Source organism: Vicugna pacos, chromosome 5 (genome assembly GCF_048564905.1).
Source record: "Vicugna pacos chromosome 5, VicPac4, whole genome shotgun sequence".
Taxonomy (NCBI): domain Eukaryota; kingdom Metazoa; phylum Chordata; class Mammalia; order Artiodactyla; family Camelidae; genus Vicugna; species Vicugna pacos.
The window spans coordinates 42753012-42774833 of NC_132991.1; the positions used below are offsets into that span (position 1 = coordinate 42753012).

The window sequence follows — 21822 nt, forward strand, 5'->3', positions numbered from 1 at the left end:
TCAGGGAGATGACCAGCAATAAGCATGAGATACCAAGGAGAGGCCAGCAAGGAAGGAAGAAAACCAGGAAAACGTGGTTCCTTGGAAGCCAAATTGAGTGTTTCATGGAGAAAGGCAGAAAAGACTGTGTGCAGCATTGCTAATCAGCTCAATAAGATGAGAGCTGAGAATGGATCTTTGGGATTTAACAACATGGAGGTCATCAGTGACCTTGGCTAAAGAAATACCTGTCAAGGGTAGGGGGAAACACTTGAATGGCATGGATTTGAGAAAAATTAGAAGAGAGCAATTACAGTAGATACAGACAAATCTGCCAAGGAATTCTGCTGTAAAGAGGGGTGGAGAAAATAGGTGATAACAAGAAGGGAATGTGGGGGGAAAGAGGATTTTATGAGAGGAGACAAATAGTGAGAGGTGAGAGAGAATGTGATCTAGAACATGAATGAAATGGTTACACTACAGAAGATGGAAAGTTCGTCTAGAGAAACAGGAGGAAAGACAGATTAGAGGCTGAAGTGTAAGTGATGATGGTTGAGTTACGGGAGGCTGGAGTTCTCCTGATTGTTTCTGTTTTCATGTTTATAAGAAGCAATGCTGTCTGAGTAGGTGGTGTCAGAGGTTTGAGAAAAGAAATAAGATATAAAGGGAATAGAAGAGTGAACGGCCTCGCCAGGCGGCAGGTCCTAAAGTTCAGATAAGTTTCATGAATTTAAAGTAAGACCAATCATGGTTTTGTGTTTTTCTCCTGCCACATTTAGCTACAGCAATGCAAATGTGGGGAATTCAATTTAACCAGAACTGGGGTTTTGCAGAGCACAACAGAGCAAGATAAAGAGTCCAGACTGCTGAGGGTGGAGGCAAGGAAGTGATGTAAATGATGGACCATGAAATATAAACTAAGGGAGTCAGTAACTGAGGGGTCTGAGGGATGGTCAAGAGATGGCAGGATCAGTGGACTGTAAGTCCTCATGGGGTCAACAAAGAGTTGGGCTTGGGATATAAAGTGAGTGAGCTACAGGTTTTCCAATACTTCCATTCCAACCATGGAATAGACGGCTAATTTCGATGCCAGTGGGCTTTGTCAGGGATGCTCTTGAGAGGAGATTGAGAGTGAGAAAGGATTAGAAGACCTCCAACAGTGGTTCAGCTCAAAGAACCTCAGGGTCTTAGAGTGGGAAGAAGGGTAAGCAGACTGTCCAGGGTAAGAGCGAAGAATGTAATTAAGACACAAACTGGCTACCGGGAGGGACTGTCACATTGGTGGGGAAAGGAGACCGCCAGGAATGGGGGCAATACTTCATGACACTCTCAGACGTAAAAGAGCAGTTACTGTAACTACCTTGTAACAGTCCCATCCAAAAGAAAGAGTAGATTGAACACAATATACTTCACCGCTACTGGAAGGAATTTACCTTGGTAAGTTAGTTTCAATTTACAAAACTAAAATTGAGGGAGTTCACCTAGATCAATTGTTCCCAAATTGACTCTCAGAATTGCTTGGAAACTCTTAAAAAACCAGATTCCCATACTCCTGATTTAGAAATTGTGGGTTTGGGCCTAAGAATCTATATACTATCTAAAGCTCCCCAGGTGAAGGGAAGATACAGCTCAGTGGTAGAGCCCATGCATAAGCACGAGGTCCTGGGTTCAATACCCAGTACCTCCATATAAATAAATAAATACCCAAATACCTCCCCCCAAAAAACTAATAAATTAAATTAAATTAAATTAAAAAAATAAAGCTCCCCACGTGACTTTGATGACATGCCAAGTTTGCAAAGCCATCTGACTTCCATCTAGAATCCCTAGAGAGTATAGCATTCTATAAATTGTGATGAAATAATGCTTTTGAGAACATAACTGAAATCTTCTCAAAGTTGAATTGTCCCTAGGTAGGATCAAGAAAATGTGTAGCCCCATTTGCCCAGGCAGCTATAATATAACAATATAGGAAAACAAAGCTGAAACCTAGAGGGGAAGAGAGTCAAGAAAAACACGAAGAGAGAGAACTGGAGCCCTGACTGCACCTCACCTGAACTCCACTCTGTCTTGGTTTTTACTTACATGAGCCAATAAATACCCTTAATTGTTTAAGCCAAGTTGAGGTGGGTTTTCTGTTTCTTGCAACAAAAAGTATCCTCCAAAGCCTTCCCACATCAAAACTGAACTACTGTGGAAGTACACATTAGCATTTCCTCTTTGATTAAAATGTAGGTAAAATGGACATACTCTAGATAAAAAGGTTTCCGTCCTTAAATTCAACTTTTTCTTAGGATTCCCCTATTGAAATAAATGATTTTTTATTTTTCAGTCTCTACTAAGAAAGATTTCTCCTTGTTAATGAGATTAAAAGCCAAAGAATTAGGCCCAAAGTGACAAGCAAATTTCTGATACTATAAGACAGGATGTTTTATACAACAATCTAAGAAAGTCTAGCATAACAGAATTGTAGCTGCAGTCTTCTTCCCCTTTTTCAGGTTTCCTCAACATCTGTTGGACCTTCAAAAGCACATGTGCTATTATTTAATGTGAATCAGTAGATCTGTAAGTAAAGGCTTATTTTCAAAGTTACTAAGAATCTTCACGTGGCTGATGGTATACAAACTTAAAGGAGACCTCTGGTACTGCTTCCAAACTTGGAATCTCAAGATCTGGACAATAAACAAGCCATTGTATCCATGGTAACAGTGGCTTAACTTTTCAATGCACAGAATGGTAATTACATTTCCTGCTTTCATTCATTTCTCACTGTTTCCAATAACCTTGGAGGTCAGGCATGACCTGAGGGCTAATGACCAAAAGCATAGATTTCAACGTGAAACTTCACATTGTCTAATCTGTCATTCTCTTAGAGGGACTTGTATTTCCTCACATTATGTTTCAGCGTTGTCCTAAGTCACAAGTGCCCTAATATAAAAGTTAGCCATCTTAGTTTTGGAATGATATTTTCAGTTTCTCAGTACATGCTATTAGAAACAAGACTTAGTCAGTACCTTGTAGTAACTTTTGATGAAAAAGAATATGAAAATGGATATATGTTCCTATATGATTGAAGTATTGTGCTGTACACTAGAAACTGACACAACATTGTAAACTGACTATCCTTCAATAAAAATCTATATTTAAAAAAAGGAAAGAAGACAAAGACCAGAAAAATAACCATCAGCATAGAATGCAAATGTACAGCGTTTCTGAATTAATCTATTGAGGTGTGAAAGGTACCTGATCTACCATTTATGGAAGAAGCCCCTAGGATATATGCTAAGAATCCTTAAATTTGCACCAAGGTGCATTCCATCTCCATAGAAGCATTTTAATATGTCTTCTCTCTTCTCCTTCTCTCTACCACTTTCTCACAGTCAAGGTCTAGTGCCTGGAAAAGGGACAGAGTCTTAGGGGAAAAAACAAATAACATAAATTGGAAAAGCAGCAAGGGCCTAGGACTCACTGAAAAATGAAATCCTGCAGCGGACTCAAGAGCCCCTGTGCTCTGATCGCTCAGCTCATTTTCCAATGTTCCTGTACATTACAGAGGTCTGCTCTAAATAAGAACCCTTTTAGGCTATAAATAAGCCTTCCAGAGGTCCCTTTCTCCTGATCTCTTTCTAAACTTAAATATTGCAACACGATCACAGGAACACAGCACCATGTCATTTGTGTAAATGTTCCCAACACACTCCACCCTTCAATTACTGAGTTATCTCAGGACTGGTTGCTCTTGAGAAATGTCTATAGCCTTTTCAAGTCTGTCTTCCAACATAAAATGGAAAAATGGTTCAACCTGATAAGGTGTTGCAGACACCTGTTGTTTCTGAGGTCCTATGTCTGTTCCCCATTTTCACTCTGGGGTCTGTGACTTCAGGGACCAGGCATGTGGGCTAGGTCGAAGCTGCAGGCACACTCCCTGGCCCTGGATACAGTGACTGGGTCTCCAATGAGTCTACGACCTAAGCAGAGCCCCTGAAACACAGCTGAGACTTTTGCTGAGAACAATTAGGACAAAAATTCTTGCTTTTTCCCATTGGACGTGACATGAAAGAATGTGGCTCCAAGAGCCACTGACAGCCATCTGATAACGCCAGAGAAGAACACATGAGAGTCACCTCAGAGCCAGGAGATAGAAAGAGTAACCAGATCAGCAAGACATAGGCTGAGCCTCCATTCATATTAGGTTGAACCAAATGAAATTGCCACATTTGACTATTTCTGAAATAGAAAAACAGCAATCTCATTTGGTTCAACCAAATAGCTATACCTTTTCAATTATGTATTTCAATACACTTCCCTTTTGGCTTCAAATAGTTTAACTTGGGTTTCTGTCATTTACAAACATAAGAGTTCACACTAATATGTAAGGATTTTGTAGCCACTACAGCACTATGTCAACACACACAGGAACATCACTCAAAGGATCACTTGTATTTAAAATAAGAGAGACAGCGAGAGAGATACTAAGATACAGTATTTTCTTCTCAAGTTTAGGAAAAGTTAAGTTCTTGAAGAGGGCAGTAATGATGGATAAAAATATGAGAGCTCACAGTCTAACAAAACATTTCACACTCAACTCAATTAACCGGTATAACTACCCTATGAGGGAGATATGCACCCATTTTACAGATAAAATGGATCTAGAGCATTTTGTACAGAGTATGTTGTACTGAATTTCCCAGACAGTAAATGGCAGGGCCAAGTTTCAAACCCAGATCCACTAACCCCCAAATCTCACACTTCCCACTTTGTCTCACAATGCTAAGATAGTGAAGAAATTAATTAGGAAACATTTGCACAGACCCCTACAGAACATGGGAAGCATCAAAGAAATATCTCTGACACTTCAATACATCTTCCAATCTGATCATTCTAAAGAGGCAACCCCAAACCCTGAGGCTGAAACAAGTCAAATCTTTCCAATATTGGTAAGATCCTACCCAGAGTTATTAGGAACTAGAGGATGACGGTCTCAGACTCTCAAATGCCAAGTTGCAGCCCATTTTTATTGTGAAATCTAGACTCCTCTTTTCAGTTCTCAGCCTCCTTAACCTTTCTGCAGTATTGATACTGCTGACTCACTAGCACACTATAGACACCTATTAATAGATGTTTGTGGAATGCCACAGTGGTGACCATTTTTTTTAATTCCTTAAGATCACAAAGTTAATAGAATGTGATATAACTATTTGAGTTATAACAACGAAGGCTCCATCAAACTCATTTACTGTATACCAGAAAAGGGCTTCACAATTAGTACCTTTTCAGCTGTTCTGTATCATGCCAGTTCCTTTCCTTTCAAACTTTCTTAAGCACCCTCAAGTTTCTACATATCTTGTTCTAGCTACCAGGGCTTAACAGAAACCCCAAAGACAATATTACAGTGTGCTTCTGGTCGCACGGGAAATACATCTAGGTTCTCAATATCCTTATTTAAAAATGATTTTAAAATTTCAACTTGTTTTTTTTGAAACCTGTCAGTGTTCCTATAGTGCTGGCCTAGAGAACATGGACAGTGATTAACCATAACCAAATAATTAACTTGAATAAGACTAAAAACCTAGTCACACAGCAGCCTTCACTACAAAACCCCGAAATCTTCAGGAATGGGCTTTGATGGACTAAGGTTTTGTAAAATGCACCCAGAGGTACAGACTTTGGGAGTCGAGGCACTGGCGTGGTATAAGTTCTGGATCCAGCTAAAAACATATGGTTACATTAACCTAGCATAAGATTCGTCTTAGGCCTGAGACAGGTGACCCATGCAGTTTAATAAGATTTGCCAAGATCATCTTTTCATCATACTTTGCCTCATTTGATAAGGCAGGATCAACATAAAAGGAATCTAGAAATCTGCTCAACTCATCAGGCTGGGGACATTCAGAGGACATGTATCTAAAAATGGTCAAGTAGAAAGAATGAGGAGACTCAGGTTCAGATCCTAGCTCTATCACAAGCTACAGACCCTTAGGCAAGGTACTTAATCTCCACCCTTGCATTCCTTTCAGTCTCCTTCGGGGTTTAGTTACTTATCCATAAAATATTTCAAGTAGACCAGTTGATATCTAAGGTTTCCTCCAGCTGTAAAAGTTTCTATTAAAACAAGACACAGAGGTCAAGAGGAAGCCCCAAAGAATAGCAAGGAAGAAGAACTTCAATAAAAGAAAGAGAAGCTACCTGCTGTGAAATAAAAGCAGCAGCAGGTATTAGAGATGCGATGGAACCAAAATGTTCCATGTTTTGGCCACATGATCCTTTTAAACATATAAACTGCACCCGAAGATGTAATTGTCAAAAAAAGCTGATACCATTATGGGCACAACCAAACTTCTATTGAATGATAAAACATAATTTTGCTTAAGATCAGTAACATTTTATCAAAAAAAACTTCAAATCACATCCTGGGATCTGGGAATTCCTCAAAGAAATGTACAGCGGAAAACACTTAAGGGGGAGGATGTAGCTCAGTGGTAGAGAATGTGCTTAGCATGCCTGAGGTCCTGGGTTCAATCCTCAGTACCTCCACTGAATGAATGGATGAATGAATGAATGAATAAACAAACAAGCAAACCTAATTACCTCCCCCCAAAATAAACAAACAAAAGTAAATAATTTTTTAAAAAACACTTAAAGACTTCCCCTATGTGCAATGGAAATTAGAAACATGAATAGTAAGCAAAAAAAATAATAATAATAACATTTATTGTTGATCAATATAATAAAAAGAGCTGCTAGTTTATGATCATTGTCCACAATGCCTTACACCATGCTAAGTATATTTATCTCTATGTTCATAAAATGTCATGGAATAGATTCTATTATTATATCAATTTTACAGCTAAGCAATCTGAGCCATGCAAAGTTAAGGGATGGCTCCCCAAGGTCACAAAGCTAGAAAGTGGTGGAAGCCATTGCTGGAATTCAGGCTCTCCCACATTTTTTTTTCTTAAAAAATTATACAAAATATGAGGAAAATGCAAATAATTTTTACAGATGTGCTATTTTTTAAAAAGACTAAATATAAAACACTCTTTATAATTTCTAAGGATGCAAAGTTTGCAGTAAGAGCTTACTGAATGTAACAACAAAGTTTATACTGTATATATAGTACAGGGAATTATATTCAATATCTTGTAGTAACTTATGGTAAAAGAGAATATGAAAATGAATATATATGTATGTTCCTATATGACTGAACTATTGTGCTGTACACCAGAAACTGACACATTATTTACTGACTATACGTCAATAAAAATATATATTAAAAAAAAGAGCTTACCATATGTGTGATGCTAAAATAAGGGCATTTACAAAGTCATCGTACTTTACTTCATCTAAGTCAGAATCAATACAACAGGAATCTAGAAATCTCCTTACAATCCCAGCCAGAAGACATTCAGAACACACTTATGTAAAAATGATGAGTAGGAAGAGTGGGAGGGAGGCTGCTAGGATTCAGGTGATAGAAACCTGAAAAGAGTTTCTGAAAATATCCAGTTAGGGAATGGCAGGTGGGTTTTACCTCACATGGCAAAGGCTTGCAAAATGCCCCACAACTTTAGTAACTTCATACCAGGACAGTAACTTAGGGGCATGACATTTTTAGTACAAAAGAAAAGAGACAGAAACAGATAGAGACACAGATTATGCAGTTAAAATAAAGCCTCTGGAGTCAGAATCTCTTGGATTTGCCTCACGGCTCTGCAATTTTCTAGCAGTATGACCTTGGGCAAGTTAATTACTTTATGCCTCCATTTCCCAATTGCAAAGTAGGAGTAGAAATAGTACCTACTTCATAGGTATATTATAAAGATTAAATGTCAATAGGTGTAAAACACTTAAAACAGGGCCTGCCACACATGTAAGTAATATGCTATTACTATACACATTATTATTATAGAATGAAAGATGGATGGATCTAGAAAAGTATAGGTCATTTGGTGACTAAACTGTCAATCCAGGGAGAAAACATCTGCTTTGATTTTATGGGGACAACCCAGATGTCCAGTGGAATAGAGACAAAATATCCTTTTGCCAGGCACTGACAGCAACCTATAGTAAATCCTATGGCTATATTTAGGACTTGAGATATATATAACCCTAAGCGCTGCAGGAAAACCTTCCACAATAATAATAAATCCTCCTTCTGTGTTGCCAACAATGAGAAAAGGTGTTCAAAGTTGGAATTATTAACGATCTCCCCCTGCCTCCCCTCCTTTTCCAAAGATTTTTACAAGACCAGTGAGGTTTGTTGGCATTTCCCAACTTCTTCCCAGGAAGTCTGCAATGGGTACTGCTAGGAGTTGCTGTATAATTACTTAGTTGATTCCCTCTAAGGAGCTTATGCTAAGAATTGAGGAAAGAAAGCAGATTAACCATTTGAATACATGTCACGGCCCATCCACAAGCCCTCCCCTCTATGGGCCATAAATGGGGGCTTCTGCAGTTTCCACCTGTCAATCCCCAATATGTGATCCAGGGAAATCAATTTATTGCTTTGGCTAATCCTACAACAATAGGGGTTTCATTTTCATTGTAGGGCAATTAAGTTGTCCGAGAAGGAAGGAGCAGAGGGGAATTGTGAGGCGCGGGGGGAGGGAGTCTCTCATCCCCACAGACAGATTAGTCCCCGTGGAGGCAGCAGCGTCCGCTCTGTCTGTCTGGTGGTTGGTCACACGCAGTTCTTGGCTGCTACCTAGCAACGCATAGCCAGAGAGAGAGAGCTCCCTGGTTCCCCTGCCTCCTCCTCGCCCTTTCCATTCATCCCTAGCCTCTCCCTCCCCCGCCCCTCCCACCGCCCCGTGCTGCTTTCTCTCTCTGTATTCAACCTCTCTCCGCTCTCGTTCTCTCCCCTCCTTCTCTCCTTTTTACTATTTGGTTCTCTTCTCCTCTCACTATTTTATTCTCTCCACTACTCAGTCTCTTTCCCTTGCCTCTGTTTCTGTGAAAGAAAGAAAGAAAAGAAGAGAGGAAGGGAGGAAGGAAGGAAGGAAGGAGGGAAGGAAGGAAGGAGAGAGAAAGGAACTCCCTCGACAACTTGAGAGAAGTTTGCCGCTCTTCATTGCAGAAACTTTCTCTATTCGAGCCCTCAAAACTCTGGCGGGGCAGACGGGCTCCATTCATCAACACAAAACCCCCCACCTCCCGGCTGAAAAGGGAAACCCTTCAAGAAAATGCTCCAGCATATCAGCCGCTCTCTCGGCCAATCCCACCTCCCGGCCTTATCTTGGCTCGTAAATGATCTTTATCTAGATGCGGTCTCTTGGGGGTCACGGCGAGACCGAGTTTCGCTCGTGAGGAGAGGCGGAGTGTTCGAGCCCGGAGCCTGGGAGCGCGAAGGGACTCCCGGGCGGGACGCTGCAGGTGGAAAACTGCGCACGGAGCAGCACAGAGGACCGCTCAGTCCCGGACGCAATAAACCAGTTGGGGCAACAGTGCGGGGAGAACCGCAAAGTGCCTTCCAGAGGGTTGGGACAAACCCCTTTGGGAACAAAGGCGGGGTCCCCGTAGGGTGCGCTGTCACTGAAACCGGAGAGGGTGCTTTCCCAAATCTGCGGCCGCTCAATTCCCGGGAGGGCTAAGGAGGGGCGCTCCCGCGCGCCCTTCGCGGGCAACCTGAGAGCTCCACGGGGAGCCGCTGCGGCGCTGTCGCCCGCTTCTTGCCTCAGCGGCCACGGTCCCCTCTGCCCGCCTGCGGACCCGACCCTGCCACAGCAAGGGAAGCCCGGAGCTCGGCTCGGAGCTCGGGCCAGTGGGCGCTTACCTCGTCCACTGGCTGGCGCCAGGCAGGCGGCGAAAGCCAGCAGAAGCGTGCACGCCGCCGCCGCCGCCCAGCGCTCCATCTCCGCGACGGTCCGGGTCCTGGGCCTCGCCGTTCCTTCCCCGGGAGGTGGGCGCGCGTCGCACTCAGCACAGCAGCGCCTCTGCTCGAGAGCGCTCCTTCAGGCCCGCACCTCGGCGGGCTCCCAGTGGCAGAAAGCCGGGCCCCGCGCCCGAGACATCCCGTTTTCTACCCGCGCCAGTCCCCACCCTCCAGACAGTGCATAAAGCCCTTTAGACCCGCCCGCCCCGGAACTAGCATGCGGGAATCCCGCGGGGCAGGGCCCCTGCCGCCCGGCCCGCCCCCTGCACTTCGCAGTGCCGAGAGGAGCGGGGACCCGAACACGCGCGTGCACACTCACGCATGCATTCCTACAGACACAGCCTTACACACACAGAGGCACATACATTTCTCACAGTCTCATCCGCTCACTCACGCGCGCGCACACAGTCACACGTGTGCACGCACATTTCACAGGTACACACGCTCATTCATACGCGCCCACACGCTCCTCAGTCACACACTCACATTGACACACTTACACGAGGGTAGGATTTGGCTCCGCACATAAGTCTGCTAGGCAGTTCACGCAGAAATTTGCCACCTACACAGTTTTAGAAAAGGAAAATACATATATACTATTTAAATATATATATATATTCATATATATATATATGAAGGAAGAGAAGGGAAGAGAGGAAGTAAGGAGACTGCTGGAGACATTTGTGACGATTCTCTAGTCTGCAATCCCCAGGCGCCTTCGGACACCCTGGTTTCCCCCATAGAGTTAGGCGCTAAGATGGGGGCTCTGTATTTTTACAAGGAGGAAATTGGATCAGTGTTGGGGGAGGGGTGGCGTTGGATCCTTGTTCAACTTTTCTTAAGCACAGCGTCTACAGGTGTCACAGATCGCGCCTCTTACAAATCCGTTCATTTTGAAGTAAATCTGAAAAGAATGAACATCTCGATCGTGCCAGTGCCCCTTTATATGATGGAGAAACGTAAGGGGTTCAGAGAACCCCGCAGCTCCTTTTGTTAGGGGCAGCGTTAGCCAGGTTGGCGGGGGCTGGGGTTGGGGAGCGGCCCCCAAAGGCACTGTGAGCGAACCTTACAGAGCATCGTCCTCAGCCGGTACGTGACTATAGAGCCCACCGAATAAAAGGAGAGATGGTGAAACCTCTTCCCCGGCCACTGGGAGACCTGGGTGAGGAGGGGCCGTTTGCGGGCCAGGGTCACCCCAGAATTTCCTGCCCCAGGAGTGAGGCCCTGGTCAAAAGAGTGAGGAGCCCTTTTTCTCTGCCACAGGGGCCGTGGCCGTGAAGGCGGCATCCCAGCACCCACGTTGTCCCCGGGCCAGTTACTGCCACCTCTCCTCCGCGGAACACGGATCTGTGGGACTCTGCTGACCCCCAACAGTCCGGACTGAGTACCTGCCGTGGGCTTTAGTGGTTGGTGAAGCTTTGTGGGGAGGTGGGAGCGGGAGATGGGTATAATTTTTGAAAGACAAGACGAGAAATAGATACAGAAAGAGAAAACTTAGACTTAAAAAGTAGGGTGTGAGAAAGGGCGGGAGAGATTTCGTGACTTTCTTTTCGAGAACTGAAATTCAGACTTTTCTCTGCTCCAGACCCAAGCCACTGGGACGCTATTTGCGTCCTTGCACGGCGTCTGGCGCTGGGTGGCGCCGAGGAGGAGGCAGGATTGGGGACCGGAGGGGCAGGGGGGCTGGAAGTAAGGGGGACGAGGCTGGTAGGAGGAGGGAAGCGGCGAGGGGGCGAGAAGCTGCACTTTAGTCTCTGCGGGTGATTTATGCCGGTTCCGGGCGGCCGGGGCGATGGTACGAGACCGCGCCGGGGTCAAGCAGCTCCGACGCGCCTGGGCCGCGCTGCATAGTCAATGAGCGTCCCCGCACCGCTGAGTTACAGAGCGGCAGCGGGCGCTGGGGAGGCGCGCGCCTAGGCCCGCGGGCGGGCGGGCGGGGGCGCCGCGGGCGCGGGAGTGGCTGCGTCCGGCCCAGGGCGCGCGTGGGCTCGTGGAGGGGCGGGAGGGTGCGCGCAGGCGTGAGTGGGGCGGGAGGAGGGGGGTGTTTGTGTCCTTTCACGCTAGCAGCCGGGGCTCCAAACATTCCTTTCTGCACTGAAGGGTTTTCCTCATTGTTGTTGTCTTTTGTGCTCCAGTGTTGCCAACTTACTGGAATTCCTGACGTGGTTGCACAGCAGGGCTCAGGCTGACCGTACGAGCCAGCTGCGTTTGTGTTTGGAGCCGACCCCGCCGTTAATCCCAGAATAACGCCGAAGGGAGAAAGAGTGGAGGGAGAAAGAGTGGAGGGAGAACCGGAGGGAGGGGAGCAGATAAAGAGGTGGGGATGGGGGATGAGGAATCAATAACGAAGCACGGTCCGTCATTCCCAATATTGTGTGTGTAAACTCTCACATCCACAGCTTTTCACTAGAAAACCTCATTTTCTCAAGGCAACCCCAAAGTCGTTCCACTTCAAAACAGACATCTTTTACAGCCGGCACCATGCGCATGTTTTTATCTCTGTATCTATACCTGAGAATGCCTGTTGCTGTATTTGGAGGATTAAAACTAAGGACCCGCATCTGGGAAAGCGCAGGGTAACTCAGTTGTGATTTATGCCAGCCTTGTTTCTATATAATGCAGAAGTGAAATTTCTTTTTGTTCCATCTTTCTCTCTACATATATGCATAAAGGATTTTACAGAGCAGTTAACCAAGAGACAGGAAAGTGCTGGGAAGTGACATTTATTCTAGTAAATTTATGTTAATTGCCTTAATATATTTTTGACTTGTCTATATTATTATTATGCATCTCAATACCTAATTACTGGAATATTTTCAGAGCATTTGTTCCTATCCTGAACCAACTTCTGCTTCCTGCAGTGGGCATGAAGTTGTAAAATCTCCCTGAGTACAATCCAACTTCAGTTTGCTAATAATCTAATTCAGATTTGCCTCCTGAGTGCCCCAGAGCCAACTGCCCACTGAACAGTTTCAATCCAATATCACTGAGAGTTCAAACACAACATGATGGAGCCTGAACCATAAACCTTCAGTGCTTCTTATCTCAGTAAAGGGGACCAGCATTCACCAGACATGCCAAGGCTGAAATTGTCATTCTTGACTCCTCCCTCTTCCCCACCCCATATGCAAATTCCTCAATCCATTCCTCTCTCAAACCCATTTCTCTCAATCTCACTGCCAACAGCCACCAACCTCTCTCACCTGAATTATGGCAAAAGCCTTATAATGGGCTTCTTGCTGTCAGTCTGCCCTCTCACATCTATTTTCCATTCTGCAAACGGATGACCAAAGTGATATTTCCATCAGACCAGTGCTTTCAAACAAAGGTAACTATTAGAGGGCTAGGAAATCAATTTAGTAGGTTAGATGAGAATTATTTTCAAATAAAATAGAGCAGAATAGAAACAAACATAACTTTCATATGGAAAAGACTTGTGTTATTTAAGAAAACTCTTGTAGGGTAACTCTTCACAGTTGGACAGTTAGTATTTGAACATAACTCCACCTCCTCCTCTCCTCCTCCCCCAGCTCTGGAGGAGGGAAGCAATGAAGGAGGCAGGAGGTCAAGGCAAGGTGACTCAGGTATATTATCAGGACAAGGTGTGTCCAGCATATGCAGGGTAGATGCATCAAGGTTATAGAAGCTAGACATAGGGTAAATAGAGCAGATACCACAAGGTATTACCTATACAAATGCATAACATAATCATAAGAAAGCATCAGAAGAATCCAAACTGAGAGACATTCTATTAAATAACTAACCTGTATGCTTCAGATTGGCAAGGTCATGAAAGACAAAAAAAGGGGGAGGGACATTTGAGACGTAGGACAGCTACATCCCATGCCCAACCTTGGGTTGGATTTGGACTAGGAGAAGAAATAGCTCTAAGGGATATTACTGAGAAAATCAGAGGCACTTCAATATGGACTGTAGATTGAATAATAATATCCTGTAATATCTGATACTGGTTATGAAAGAGAATGTTCTTGTTTTTAGGAAATATATCCTGAAGTATTTAAAGGTTCAGGAATATGATCTTGCAATTTATTCTCAAATCATTCAGAAAAAAAAGTGTATGTGTGTGTGTGTGTAAAAATTGGGAAGAGAGAAAGAGAGCAAATGAGCAAAGGGCATATGGGAGTTTCTGGCACTATTACTGCAACTTTTCTGTGAGCTTAAAATTATTGAAATAAAATGATTTTTTTTTAAAGTTTGAGAACCATTGCATTAAATCATAAGTCCCATAAGGACAGTTCCTCGCTTGTCTCCCAATGTTTGCTATTATTTCCTCCATCTAGAACATTCTTTCCCTACCAGTCCCTCCCTTCATCTGATTAATTCCTATTCAACTTTCCAGTCTCATCTAAAATATCTTTTCTTCCAGAAGGCCTTCCCTAACCACCCCTACTGACTTAGGAGCCCCTTCTATATGTTCTCCTAGCTCTTTTAATTTCCCCCAGCCCAGCTCTTGTCACAGTTGTGGTGTTCCCTTGGCCTCCTAAAATCTCCAAAGCCAGAGTAATTTTTTGCTGTCATCCAGACCATATCAGTCACTTGGTCATAACACTTCAATAGTTTCCCCATTATCCCTGGAATAAAATTCAAAAAATTTACCATGCCTATGAACTCTTGAATGATCTGGCCCCTGGCCGTCTCATGAACCTCATATAACAATCCAGCCACACTGGCCTCCCCCTGGTTCCTCAAACACAGTGTCTGCTTTCTCAGCCTTGAGGGTGAGATTAAGGAGCCTAGAGGAGATATAGCCAGAGGTTCATGGGGCTGTCTAAATTCCTGACTGCGTTCCAGGTCTAGTTCCTAACCTAGATTATCCTCACAATAATTCTTCTTTTTCTTGCGTGAGCTTGAATGAATCTCTGCCCCTTGTAAAACAGAGTCAGACTGAAACCATCGTAAAAGTGCCAAAAAGGCATCACAAGGTAACTTATCTACCAGGAAGCCCCAGTAGGCTTCTGATATAATAACAACTGCCATCCACAAGGGAAGAACATTGTTGGGTGGTTTTGTGTTTTGTTTGTTTGTTTGTTTCCAACTTTTGACTTGCCAGCTCAGGACCAGGTTCTGAACCGTAAGTCAGCTGCCTGTTCCTCGTGGTTAGCCAGCCCTAGAAAAGCCACAGCAAGACCTGAAAGGAGAACCAGGGCAGTGGCCATGTTTTCCAAATCAAAAACAGAGACACCAAGTATAATATGACAAAGAAATCCTCCTGGTTTGCAAATATAGTCATATGAAACATCTTGGCAGATATTTAAAGAAACAGCAGAGACTAACGAGTCTCACTGATTGAAAAAATGTTCAATAAAATTAGGACTTTCCTAAAAAAACATAGGGCTTAAAGACATGATGGCAGGAAGCCCTGGGAGTCAGGTGGGCCTACAGTGAGCACGTGAGCTCTGCTCGTGCCAGCACCACAAGCACCAGTCAAGAAGCCATGCAGGGGTACTTCACAGTGCATAGGGAGGAGGGCTAGGAACACAGTAGTGGAGTCAACGTGGTTGACTTCCTGCTTTACAATCTTCTCTCTTAAGAGTGATTTCTGCAGGCAAAGGTCAGTGAAAACATCTGCCTGGATAATGACTCCTGAGAGCTAGAAGACCAATACAATTCCATCAGTCCCACAGTCCATCTCTTATCTCAGGGATTGTGAAAAGGCTGGAAGTCAAGATACGTGATAAGGAGTAGTATGTGAATGAAGAAAGGGCCTATGTAAAGTCAGGAGTCATATATGATCCTTTAGGTGAAACAACCTATTAGGACAATTATCTCAGTATCTCCACTAGACAGAACTCCAGTCTTCAATGTCCGACTTTGCTTGGGGACCTACAACAGAGTTCAGCCAGGCTCCCTATCAAAGGAGTTGGGTCTGACTTTTTCATCACTGAATCCTCAGAACTTGGCATAGGACCTAATACATGGCAAGTCTTCAATAAATGTTTGTGGAATGAATGAATGAGCAAATGAAATAAAGTAGTATTAACTCTGCATTTGAATTCTGGCATTTAGAAATCAGACTTTACAAGGTGCAGCTTATTCTGAAGAGATCTTAAGATCTTGCATGCTATGGGAAGCATTCTAAAGGTATTTCAGAGGTTTAACTTCTCCCTAGCAATCCTTGCCTTTAGGGCCTACAATTAACATTGCAACTGGAGTTTTATTTCTTTAATGTTCCATGGAGATATTTGGCAATATTTGGAGACCTTTTTGGTTGTTGTGACTAGGGGGTTTGACTGTCATTTAATGGGTAGATATCAGGAATGCTGTTAAACACCCTGCAACAAATAGGACAAACCACTCACCACCACCCCCACTGACCCCATTACCCCATCCCACAACAAAGAATTATCTGCCCTCAAATTTCAGTAACTCACGGATGAGAAACCTTGAAACTACAGTCAAAAGATTTGTGACAACAATATCTTTAAGATGGATTTCACACCTTTAGATCAAGGACAGAATCATAAAATCCATTTTAAAACCATTTCTGCTAATTTCATCTTCCGAGTAACTGGATAATGAAGTAGGGAAAGGACTATAGACCTGTAGATCAGCATTCAGTCAAGAGAAACACATTAAGATGGGAAGAAGCCAAGAAACATTTTTTCAAATCCTATAAGATACATCTCCGTTCTTACGCTTCAGCAATGTTTGAGTAAATGCAAACTAAGCAAGTAAAGTACCTCTTTTCCCTCTTCTCTCTGGTTGACCAACTGCTATTTTTCCCTCAGCCTCAGCTCAAATATTTTCCTTTCTGTGGTAAGATCTCCTCCACCTCTTCCAGAGAGTCTCTTTCTTTTCTGCAATCCCATCCCACCAAACACCTTCATTAGGATTCTCACTTCATGGTATAAAGTCTTTGATTACATTCATATCTCCTCCAATAAACTTTGTACTCATCAAAGTCTTCTTTCTTACATAAACTTTTTAAGTGTAGAATAGATTTACATAAAAACTGCAAAGATAGTACAGAGGGTTCCCATAGATCCCACAATGATGTTAGAATATTATTAACAACTAACATTAGTGTGGTACGCTTGTAACAATCAATGAGCCATTATTGACACATTATTATGAACTAAAATCCATATTTTATTCCAATTTCCTAAGTTTTTACCTAATGCCCTTCTTCTGTTCTAGGATCCCATCCAGGATGTTACATTATATATTTTTTTCCAAATTAATAAAGCCTTTGTTGCATCCTTAAACTATCACAAATGAATCTGAAGGGTCATCTGGCATCTTGCTGTTTCTGTAGCCAGACAACTTAGTTAGGTCTTATTCATCAGCCTGCTGACCTGTTCCTTTTTCAGAAACACAGATACCATCCAAAAATTTTCTGATATCCTTGTTTTTAACTGTCAGGGCTTGCTGAATCAAAGAAGTTGAGTTTGATACCAGTTCAATGTCATTTCTTCCAAGAATTAACTCATCTCTCTGGGCTTGAGATACTGAACAAGCAAAGCCTGGCCTCATCTGAACCCTGCAGATGTATTTTTCACCCAAGAAATTTCGGATTCCAACAAGAGAACCATTCCCCTGAATAACAACTTTGATGGGGAAGTGAGCATACCCAGACCTCATCTTGTAACAGAAGCCCAGTGTAACACCTTTGATCAAGTTCTATAAATGACTACAGATAGTGCCAACAGTAGCTAGTTCTTTTCTATTTCCCACCATTTGGTAACTCCAAGCCTCTTTTCCTTTCCAAGGAGGCTAAATTCTACATTGATGTGATTGAAGTCCCTCCGCACAGTGCCTCTGGGGCCCTTCACAATAACTGTGCATCCCTTCAAAGTGATGTCAACATTTTCTGGAATGTCGACAGTCTAACTGCTGAGAATGGTCTTCATTCTCACAGTAGATGTGACAAAGAGCTACATTATATTTAGTTATTGTGTCTCTGTAAGCTTCTGTTGCGTGACAGTTTTGCATACATTGTTTTTGGTTTTGGTCACTTGGAGAGTTCTGAAGAATACAGGTCAGGTATTTTGTACAATGGGCCTCTGTTAAGATCTAATGTCTAATTTTTTTTCATGATTAGATGGGTTATTTTGAGGCAAGATGACAGAGGTAGAGGGCCATAATCCTGACATCACGTCAAGAGTACATGCTGTCAGCATGACTTACCATGTTGATGTTCATCTTGATCACCTGGCCGAGGTCATGTTAGTCAGGTTCTCCACAGCAATCACTCCTCCCCACGCCCTTTTCATTCTGTCCTCTTTAGAAGGAAGTGTTTATGCAGCACCCACAATTCACTTCCTGAAGGGCAAAATAAGGGAATTCTTCGGATTGGATATTTATCTATTTGCCCCTAATTATTTACTTATTCAATAATTTATTTATATCACTATGGAATTATGGATACTTACTTTCTGGTTTGGGTTATAATCCAATACTGTATTATTTTATTGTTCAAATTGTTCTAGCTTTGGTCATTGGGAATTCTTCCAGTTGGTTCCTATGTCCCTTTAACATACTCCCATTATTGTGAGGTTTTGGTTTTTGGTTTTTGTTTTGAGCACTTCCTTACTTTCCAGCACTACAAGATGCTCCAAGTTCACCTTGTATACTCTCTGCCCCAGTCCTAGAATCAGTCAAGATCTTCTTTTTATTTTGTTTTATGAAGAATAAAACTAGTGTATAAAACTTGCTGAATATTCACTATATGCTAGATATGAGCTAAGAATCTTACGTGTATAAGATCACTGGCTGACATCAAGCAAGTTTCAGCTAAGTAGTATGCAAACACTGATACATCTTGGTTTTAATGAATTGCCAGGGGAAATTATTTTTATTACATTGTATTTTTTTTATAATACTAGGACAAGAAGCCTAATATTACAAAGCATGAAGCCTACAATATAGAATGGAAAGACTTGATAGCTTTTTGTCTATAAAAATCAACTAATTTTGTAAGAAAAAAACTCAATAAACAATTTTGAAAGACAAATTGGAAAATACTTTTTACATCTATGACCAAAAAAGTTAATATTTAATAATAAAGAAAGGTCCTTAGAGACTAATAAAAAGTTGAGGACCTCACTAAAAAAAAAAAAAATCCTTGAACAAATAATAGCTAACATTTATGTAGTGCCTACTATGTGCTAGACACAGTTCAAAGTGCTTTGTGATTATCAACTTATTTAATCCTTACAGCAACCATATGAAGTAGGTACTATCATTAATCCTATTTTCCAGATAAGGAAAATGAGCCCAGAGAAGTTAAGTGATTTTCTGAATGTCACACAGATAGTTCAGCAGACCCAGAATTTGAACCCAGTCGGATCAGCTCCATAGTACCTAAGCTTGTACTTTCCCTGAAAGCAGAGTCCTGAAACATAGACTTGAGTGGAAGTAATTTACTTGAGAAATAACACCAGGGAGCAATATTGGGGCACCAGATAGAATGAGACAGAGAAGGAGAAGACATATAGGGGTGCTATATCAATGTCACCACCCTGGGATCTGGCACTTAGTTCTCTCAGAGCCTTCTAAGGAGAGTAGAGAATGCTTTTCAGAATTATCCACCTGACTGTCAACCAGAAGTATTTATCCATCAGTTCCCATCCCCTATTGCTTAAGAGCTATTTTCAGGGGCATTACCTTCCCTGTAACCTGGGGTATGCATGTGTGCTTGCTGAGTCCATCAGTATCTGCAGCAGTGGAGAAGTTCCAGGGCAGAAAGTAAAAGATCTCCTGCAGCAGACACCTGGAGCTTAGTGCGTCCAGCGTAAGGTCAGCTGAAGCTGTGTGAGGAGCCTGGTGACCAGGCAGTTGTCACACCTTAATGTTCTGTGGTACTCTTACTGTGTCCCTAGTGGAATCATTATGTCTAGGAACAAGGACCTCTAAAACCAGTAGAGCCTAAATTACATTCCTGTCATTTAGCAAATTCTTGAAGTGATGGTATATGCTACATAGTACATCCTAGAAGACGGCACCCCAATCACATAGTTTTATTGTTGAGCTGGTCATTTAAATGAGAATTTAATAGATCATTTCATTGTTCCATTAGGGTAGCTTCTTCTGGGTTATGACATATATAATAGGACGAAGACATTCCAAGGTCAAACATCCAATATTATATCTCTTTCACTACAAATGGCTTCCTTGTTCCGAGGCAATATGATTCAAGATTCCATGCTAGTGAATCAGGCATTTTGTAAGCTTTCAAATGATGGTGTTGGCAGAGGCACTATGAGATGGGAAGACAAACCCATATTTAGAGAACCTGTTGACTCTAGGAAGAGCCAATCACTTCTCCCTCCACATGAAAAAGGTCCATTGTAATCAACATGCCACCAAGGGGCTGATTTTTCTATTTCTTCTCATGTCAGTGTTGGCAATTTGTGCTTTTCTACGAATTTTCAAATACATCAGCAGAAATTTATTCATCATATTCTCTTGTTATCTTTTTGGAATTTGCATGATTTGTTGTACTATCCCTCGTTTCATTACTATATTGATTAGTTACTACCTTTTCTCTTTTTTCCTTATCAGTATTATCAATTTTGTTGGTCTTTTCAAATTTTTTTGGTTTGTCTTTAATTAATTATATTTTGTTTTTTGTTGTATATTTCATTAATATCTTCTCTTTTCTTTATTATTTCTTCCTACTTATTTCAGTTTTTATATACTGTTATACTTATCTAGTAATTTTTTATTTCCACCATTACATTTTCAGTTCCAGAATTTCCATTTGAATCTTTTTATTTTTATTTCCAGTTTTACTGAGATATAATTGACATACAGCTCCATTCTAATCTTTTTAGAGAGCCCAGTTCTCTTGTAAAATTCTCCATTTTGTCATCAATTTTCTTGACTGTATCAACCGCGACTATAATAAAGTTTACGCCTGATAACACCAGTGTATAGATTGCCTCTTTTGAAACTGTCTATTGTTTGTCTTTGTTTTCAGTCATTTCATCCAAGTTCCTGATATGGCCTGGCAAATTTTAACTGAATACTTTATACTTAGCATGAAAAATTGCCTGGGCTATAGATGATGCTATCTTCAAAGAGGATTTATTTTCCTTTACGCAAGCAGTTAGAATAGGGGTAAACCTTTGATCCAGTCAAACTGAGGTATCTCAAGACTGGATCTTAGTCTTTTTGAGAGCTAAACTGGTTCTGGTTTGTCCTACTGCGAGAGTATAGTCACTGAGGTATCTCCATGGAAGACCTGGAGTGTTTTCAGGACCCCTCTTCCTCCTTGATGGCTAAGAACTCCAGTGTTTATCTCACCAGCACCATGATACTACCAAAAACTCTGATTAATCTTTTAACACTTTAGCATCCACTTTATACCAGACCTCTTAGTTCAGTGCAGCTTACAAACTGGAAATGGCTTGAGAAGAAAAGCAGTGGATTTGGAGGCCTACCTCAATGTCTTCCCTTTCTTTTTTGGACCTTGGTCTCTGAAGTGTTGGATATCTTGTTGTTCTCTAATTTCTTTAAACAGTTGTTTTATATTTTGAAAGTTTAAATGTATTTGTATGTAATTGTGACTATTCTCTGATGCTACCCCTAAACTCCACAAGTTGTAGTTTCTTAAAGGTTAATTACAATAAGGAATCTGAAACCATATCGATGAAATGTTCATCCTCAGATTAAAATCCATCGGTCTTTCACTTTGAATAGATTTTGTAACATTTTGCACTGGTCACTTGGAAAATATCAGTTTCCTATTAGTCAGTTTTTCTAAAAGTTGATATATCTCATTACAGAATTCTTAAAGTCATTGGTTGGTATCACCACAAAACTCAAGAAAAAATAACCAAGTATTGTTGAGCTATCAAGCTTCACTGACAGCTCCACAAGTTTTCCAAAATTGTAATTTTTCAGTTGAAAGCATAGCATGTTCTGCCTAAGGATCGCAGGGCACCCTATTGTTACAGAAACCTCTTTAGTAACGAATGTGTCACAAACAGAATAACTCACTATATTTG

General features: G+C 42.0%; 1 protein-coding gene and 1 pseudogene across 1 annotated transcript in view; both read right to left on the reverse strand.

Moving 5' to 3' along the window:
- LRP2 (LDL receptor related protein 2) overlaps positions 1 to 9963 on the reverse strand; it is a 180528-nt gene extending 170565 nt beyond the window's left edge. Inside the window, exon 1 of the mRNA XM_072961113.1 lies at positions 9752 to 9963. Coding sequence (XP_072817214.1) covers positions 9752 to 9830 — 79 coding nt within the window. The 5' untranslated portion in view covers positions 9831 to 9963. The remainder of the gene's footprint in view (positions 1 to 9751) is intronic.
- Positions 9964 to 17146: 7183 nt separating this feature from the next.
- On the reverse strand, positions 17147 to 17721 carry LOC102538194 (large ribosomal subunit protein uL6 pseudogene; annotated as a pseudogene).
- Positions 17722 to 21822: the final 4101 nt, after the last annotated feature.